Source organism: Rhincodon typus, chromosome 19 (genome assembly GCF_021869965.1).
Source record: "Rhincodon typus isolate 14 chromosome 19, sRhiTyp1.1, whole genome shotgun sequence".
NCBI classification, from domain to species: Eukaryota; Metazoa; Chordata; class Chondrichthyes; order Orectolobiformes; family Rhincodontidae; genus Rhincodon; species Rhincodon typus.
In genome coordinates, this window is record NC_063350.1 from 52227932 (window position 1) to 52235191 (window position 7260).

The 7260-nt window shown below is 46.0% G+C and overlaps 1 protein-coding gene across 5 annotated transcripts in view; it reads left to right on the top strand.

Annotated features, from left to right (window-relative positions):
• Window positions 1–357: 357 nt before the first annotated feature.
• Window positions 358–7260, top strand: part of nelfcd (negative elongation factor complex member C/D) — a 72465-nt gene continuing 65562 nt past the window's right edge. For 4 of the 5 annotated variants that reach the window (XR_007264195.1, XR_007264194.1, XR_007264196.1 and 1 more), the window contains exons 1-2: window positions 358–564; window positions 3693–3808. Coding sequence is in view for 2 of the 5 variants with exons in the window: in XM_020536103.2 (XP_020391692.2) it covers window positions 508–564; window positions 3693–3808 (173 nt within the window). In the remaining 3 variants the exon portion in view is untranslated. Of the gene's footprint in view, window positions 565–1939; window positions 1994–3692; window positions 3809–7260 lie in introns of those variants that run through there. The other variant, XM_048608448.1, reaches the window with a different exon arrangement.

Here is a 7260-nt window from a genome sequence, read left to right on the forward strand (position 1 = left end):
TACTGGCCACTTGTCAACTTACTGATATTCAAGTATCACCCGTTTTAATCATTCCATCATTTTTAGCCGTGCCGTCAAATGCCGAGGACACATACTTTGGAATTCCTTCTCTGTCTCTCCACCTTTCCTCTTTCATGACAGTCCTTTGAACATATTACTGTATTTGACCCAAGATTTTGATGATCAGGCTTGACGTTTCCTTTCGTGACTCGCTACTTTATAACTTGCCGGTGAAAGGCCGGGGACCTCTGTTAAGTTAAAATTATCACGTGTGTAAAACGATTGCCGAACGAGCAATGGGTTTGGGGTATAATTGCAGTGGCGGTACTTGCCCCTCCAGTGCTGTAGATGGCACTGTAGGTAGAAGTCAGTCCTTACTGCTGCTGCCGGTGGTGGGAGAAGGCCGTCTGTTTGTGCCTCAGTGGATGAGTGGGCTGGGGGGAGAGCACAGGTTGGGGTGCTGAGGGTACTGCAGCTGGCGGCGGAGGAGATCTCCGGGCATAAGGGATGAGCGAGGAATATTACGGCAGTGCTGCGGACTGGGAGGAGCAGGACGGCTCTATGGTGAGGATGAGGCCACCGCTCCGTCACGGACAGGGGTAGAGTTAGGCCGCGTTTGGCGGCAAGGAGCCGTTGGAGGGGGTGGAGCTTGGGATTGGGCGCGTCCGCTCGAGGCGGGGTTAGAGCGCGCGCGCCTGGCCAGCCGGGGGGTGATAGTGGCGGAGCAAAAACAGAAGTTGCTGGAAAAGCTCGACAAGGTCTAGCAGTGTCTGTGAAGGAAAAAAGGAATCGGAGTTAATTCTTCGGGTCCGTTCTCAGAACTGATGGCAGCTAGGAAAACATTGGTCTATATGCAGAAAATAGGGAGGGGGCGGGGTAGGGAGTAGACGATAAAATAGGGAGGGGGCGGGGTAGGGAGTAGACGATAGAATAGAGCCCAAATAGAGAGAAGAGCAGTTGGAAAGACAAAGGATTGGATAGCAATCTGGCTGAAGGGTGAATAGTTGTTAATGGAGACTGTTAGTAACCATCAATAGGTCGTGTGTAATGGCAAGCTATGTGATAACAAGGCCTGGTGTGTGGGGTAGGGGGCTGGATCATGGGAGAGTTCAGGCCCTAAAATTATTGAACTCAATATTGAGTCCCAAAGCTGCAGGGTCCCCAAGTGGAAAATGAGATGTTGTTCCTCCAGCATGCATTGAGTTTTGCTGAAACACTGCAGCAAGCCTGAGACAGAGCTGTTGGCCAGGGAACAGGGTGGTGTGTTAAAGTGGCAGGCAACAGGTAGTTCAGGGTCTTTTTTTGAAGGCAGAACATAGATGTTCTGCAAAGCGGTCACCTAATCTACACTTCATTTCCCCAATGTAGAGGAGGCCATGTTGTGAGCAGCAAATGCAGTAGGCTAGATTGTGGGAAGTGCAGGTAAAGTGTTGCTTCATCTGGAAGGTATGTTTGGGCCCTTGGATACTGGGGAGGGAGGAGGTACATGGTCAGGTGTTACACCTTTGCTAGTTGCAGGGGAAGGTGCTGTGGGGCTGTTTGTGGGGGGGGAGAGAGGGGGTGGTATTCTGAGAGTGAAGGAAGAGAGTGGACCAGGGTGTCCCAGAGGGAACAGTTCCTGTGGAAGGTGGACAAGGGAGGGGAATATGTGTCTGGTGGTGACATCTTGCTGGAGGTGACGGAAATGGTGTCTGATGATCTTCTGGATGAGGATGCTGGTGGGATGGTAGGTAAGGCCATGGGGAACCCTAGCGCTGTTGCAGGAGGGAAGAGAGGATGTGAGGGAAGAAGTGTGGGAGATGAGTCAGACCCAGTTGAGGGCCCTGTCGACAACAGTGCTGTGGAATCCTTGGTTGAGGAGGAAGAAGGTGAACATTTCGGAGGCTCCCTTGTTGAAGTTGGCCTCCTCTGAACATATGTGATGGAGATGGAGGAACTGAGAGAATAGGATAGAATCTTTACAGGAAGCAGGATGCGAGGATGTATAGTCCAGGTAACTGTGGGATCAATGGACTTCGTGGTTTTTTGCAATAATGGGCATGGCTAATTGGGCTGGGGCTTTGGGGTTATTATGGATGTGGACAGGGATGGGGTGGGGTCAGGCAGGATGGGTGGAGCAATCCCCCTCGCGCATATTTCATCTTCAGTGCTCACTCCCCACAGCTCCATTCCCCAGGTATGTAATAGTCTATTCCAAAAACATTCCTGTATGTACTGACCTGCTTCTGGGGGTTCCCTGCAAATACTACAAAAATCAGGTGACTCTGGGTCCCACTGACATTCTCAGATTTCCAAAAAGCAAAACAAAGTTGCTGGAAAAGCTCAGCAGGTCTGGCAGCATCTGTGAAGGAAAAAACAGAGTTAACGTTTCGGGTCCGGTGACCCTTCGTCAGAACAGAGGAAAGCACTCTGTTATTGCAGGATGTGGGTCCATTGGAAGCACCACCAACCCTTACAGAAAGACTCTGAAGCTGAACTATTTCTGGATGATGTACAAGTCTATGTACTGTTTATTTGAAACCAATAGCCTTCCAATCCTGAAGTTATTGGTCATTATTGTCTCCCTCTTTACACCTGCTGTTTGGCTCCCTGCCCCACATAATGATCTCTGTGGAGGGTATTGTTTCATGGACACCTGCAGCACCTTTATACCTTGGGAGTGGTATCAAACTGCATATTCGCTGATTGCTTGCTTGATTCATGGGAACATTGCAGTTCATGCCATTACTTTTATCATCCCAAAACATGTTTGTAGCAGCAGATATTGGTCAAGATTGCAGACATTGGCTCATTTTCTCCTCAGCAATTACAGTATTTCTGCCATCCTAACTAATAGAGTTCAGACTTTTGGTTGACCCTAAGGCCCTCGTCATTATGTGACATGCTCTGAAAGTACCAATTGCTGTCCTTAATGGTGTCTTGGATGAGCTTATGATCTCTGTTATCATCTTGCACTGGGGTCCCGACATTCCTCTAAATCTGGCTTCTTCCATCCTAGGTTATCGCTGCTTCTCATTTTAGCCATGCTTTCAGCTGTCGGCTCTGGAAATCTCTTTGTAAATCTTTCTGTTTCTCTGCTTGACTTAAAGACATTCCTTAAGGGCAGCGTGATGGCTCAGTGGTTAGCACTGCTGCCTCATAGTGCCAGGAGCCCAGGTTCCATTCCACTCTTGGGCAAGTGTCTGTGTGGAGTTTGCATGTTCTCCCCGTGTCTCCATGGGTTTCTTCCAGGTGTTCCGGTTTCCTCCCACAGTCCAAAAATGTGCAGGTTAGGATGGATTGGTCATGCTAAATTGCCCATAGTATCTAAGGATCTGCATGCCGGTGGATTAGCCATGGGAAATGCAGGGTTACAGGCACAGGGTAGGGGAGTGGAATGCTCTTCAGAGGGGTTGGTGTGGACCTGATGGGCCGAATGGCCTGCATCCACACTGTAGGGATTCTCTGGTTAAAACTGAAAACTTTGTAATTTTGGTCACTGGTTCTAATGTCTTCTAGTGTTCCTTGCTGTCAGATTTTGTTTACTCACTCCTCACTCATGAGGGTGATTCATTGTTTTGGGTTTTGAAGCTTCTGGTTTGAAGTTTAAATCGGGGCCTTCAGAGGAAGGAAAAGTAGAAAGGGTGAAAAAGAGCAGAGTTTCAAGGGAAGTGTGTTCCTGGCCTGACTAATAATTTGCTATTCTCACCCAGCACGATGAGGATGAGGGAGATGGTGAGGATGATGCAGAGGTGCAGCAGGAATGCCTGCAAAAATTTTCCAGCCGAGATTACATAATGGAGCCACCTATATTCAACACGCTAAAAAGGTAAGAGAAACGTGTAGACAAGTTGGATTCTAGTCACACCCAGCCCTACTTCATTCACAACTAGGACCAGCCACACTCTATGTTTTTATTTTACTCAATGCAGACAGAAGTTTCCACATTATATTTTCTTTTTTTTCCTCTCTTTTTTGAGTAAGTTTCAGCTCTGGTAGTTAAAATGGAACAGGATATTGTTCAAATCCTTCATAGCAGCCATATTCTTTTCATCTATACCTTTATTGTGCTTAGTTTGCAGCTTGTATGTAGTACACACTTTACGAGTGTTTAGACATATACAGAGTCATTCCTGTTCTACAAGATTTAAGACTACTCTTATAACCAGTGCCTTCAAGCCTAGTGTGGAATTTCCCCCACCCCGTGACAATTGTCTGTTCTTCATGTAAAGCGTTGAACAGTGTGTTTTTATTAGTTGAGCTCAGTTAATTTGATACAGTTCAGTATTGAGTATTTGTACCTCACTATTATACTAGCACCTTTTATCCTCTAGAGGATATGATGTTAGAGTTAAAGGTGGAAGATTGGCAGATGGCTGATGTAGCCCGTAAATGGTTGCATTGACCAGTTTGACTGAATGACTGACTGACTTATTTTTGAGCTGGAGATAGTATGTAATGATCCATCGGTGATCTCTGTAATGCGTTTAAACCTGGAACAAGGGGATCAACTTGCACAGCTGGGAATGACAATGAAGCATGCATGAGTAGCTAACAGTATCTGCAGCATGTCAAGGAGAATATACCCACTCTTGAGATCTGACTTAGATGTAATACATTCCAGAACAAGTGAAAGAAAATGTTTCTTCTCACATATACAAATATTGAATGTATTCTCACTTCTGTAGGTATTCCACCATCCACAAAAGAAGTCTCCATTTACTGTGCAAAAAAAAACTGCAATGCTGGAAACCTAAGAGAAACTCAAAGTCTTGCAGCATCTGTGGAAAGAGAAACAGAATAAATATTTTGAGTCCAATATGACTCCTCTCCAGTTCTGAAGAGGAGGAACAGTGATAGGTTTCACACTGTAGAGGAAGATGGGGAGGGGCAAGTGGAACAGAAGGGAAGGTCAAGGAAAGGGTAGAGAGTGAAGTAGGTAAGAAATCATAGGATCACAGAACACCAGTCATAACGAGTAGCAATGGCTGTATTGAGTAGAGAGGTCTGGTGTAGGTCTTAATAGCAGAATATAGGACAGCTTTGCTGAAAGCAAACCAGGGGACAGGTTTGATATAGAGAGGTTGTGTGGTGGTGGTGGTGGGGTCACGGTGTCTGTCTGATAAGATGAAACGTGGTAGTTTTGTCAAATGATGACTCTTATACCATTGCTGATTGTGAAAAAATCTATCTGGTCCAACTTTGTCCTTTAGGGAATGAAATCTGCTGTTCTACCTGGCCTGGACTGTGTAACTCCAGTTCCGCAACTGTGTGGTTGACTGGCTTGCTCGGCCTTTCAGAGGGCAGTTAACATTCAGTTGTATCAAACTGCAAAAACGTCTCAAAAGGGATGAAACTGGACAGACCACCTGGCATCAACCTAGGCACCAGAACCAATGAGAGCAAATCCTGCAAAGTCATTCTGGGGGCTTTTGCCAAAACCAGGAGAGATGTCTCGCAAACAGACTGACAGAGATGTACTGTCACGATCTGCCTTACACACACTGACCCAGACAAAGCCATCACGTTTTCTGGGTATGCGCTGTCCCACTGGCAAGACAGACCTAGCAGAGGTGGTGGCAGCAGTATATGTTCAGGAAAGAGTTGCCCTGGAAGAACTCACCATTGACTGTGGACTCCATGAAGTCTCATTGGCATCAGGTCAAACAAAGACAAGGTAATTTCCTGCTGATTATCACATACAGTCCCATCTTTGGCTGATGAATCAGTAATTCAGAATGTTGAACGCCATTTGGAGAATGCACTAAGGGTGGCAAGCGTGCAGTACATAGTCAGTTGGGAAATTTCAACATTTGATACCATGAGTGGCTCAACAGCACCACTAATTACTGAGCTGGTTGAGTCCTAAAGGACGTAGCTCCTAGACTGGGTCTGTGGCAGGTGGTGAGGGAACTAACAAGAGGGAAGAACATATTTGCCAATCTACCTGTTGCAAATGCATCTTCCCAGGAGTATTAGCAGAAGTGACGTCCACACAGTCCTTGATGAGGCGAAGTCTTGTCTTCACGCACGATGGTGTTGTGTGGCATTATCACCATGCTAAAGGGATGGACTTTGAACAGGTCTAGCAACTCGACTGGACCATCAGCAGCAGCAAATTTGTACTCCAATACAATCTGCAACCTCATGGCCCAGCATATCTCACACTCTACATCATCGCTTCCTCCAGTGGTCCCCAGCATCATAGATCTCAGTCATCAGCCAATTTGATTCATTCCACATGATGGCCAGAAATGATTGAAGGTGCTGGGTACTGGAAGGACTATGGGACCTGGCAACATAACAACAATACTGAGGACGTGTGCTCCAGAACTTGTTGCACCCCTAGCCACACTGTTCTGGTACAGCTACAAAATTGGCATCTAACCCAGCAATGTGTGAAATTGCTATATGCTACGTACATTAAAAAGCAGCTCAAATCCAATCAGTCCAATTCCTGCACCATTCAGTCTTAGTTCAAACACGGACAAACGAGCTGAATTCGAGGTGAGGTGACCGTGATTACCCCTGACATCAAGGCTGCATTTGACTGTGCATGGTATCGAGGAACCCGAGCAAAACTAGAATTAGTGGGCTTCAGGTGAAAATTCTCTACAGGTTGGAGTTTTACCTTGCAGAACGGAATATGGTTGTGGTTGTCAAACGTCAATCATCTGAGCCACAGGACTTCTTTGCAGGGGTAGTGTCCTTGGCCAAACCATCTTCATGTACCTTATCAATAACCTTTCCTCCATCATAAAGTCAGAGCGACATGCTATCATCAGTAAACATCAATATTCAGCACCATTTGTGACTGCTCAAATGTTGACACAGTCCAAGTCCAACTGCAGCAATACTAGATAATATATATACTTGAGTTCATAAGCGACAAGTAACATCCATGCCACACAAGTGCCAGGCAATGATTATTTCCAACAAGAGAGAATCTAACCATCAGCCTTGACACTTAATGGTACTACTATTTCTGAAACTCAGCTATCAACATCTTGGGAATTACCATTTACTAGAAACTGAATTGGAATTGCCATGTACGTACTGTGGCTACATGTTAGACAGTTGGAAGCTTGCAGTGAGTTAGTCACCTCCTGACTCCCCAAAACTTGCCAAATATCTACAAGGCCTTTGTCAGGAAGTAATGGAATACTCTCCACTTGTATAGATGAGTGCAGCTGCAACAACTGTCAAGAAGTTTGTCAACATCCAGGACAAAGCAACCTGTTGGAAAAAGTATTTTTAATCAGTAAAAACCAAAAGAACAGC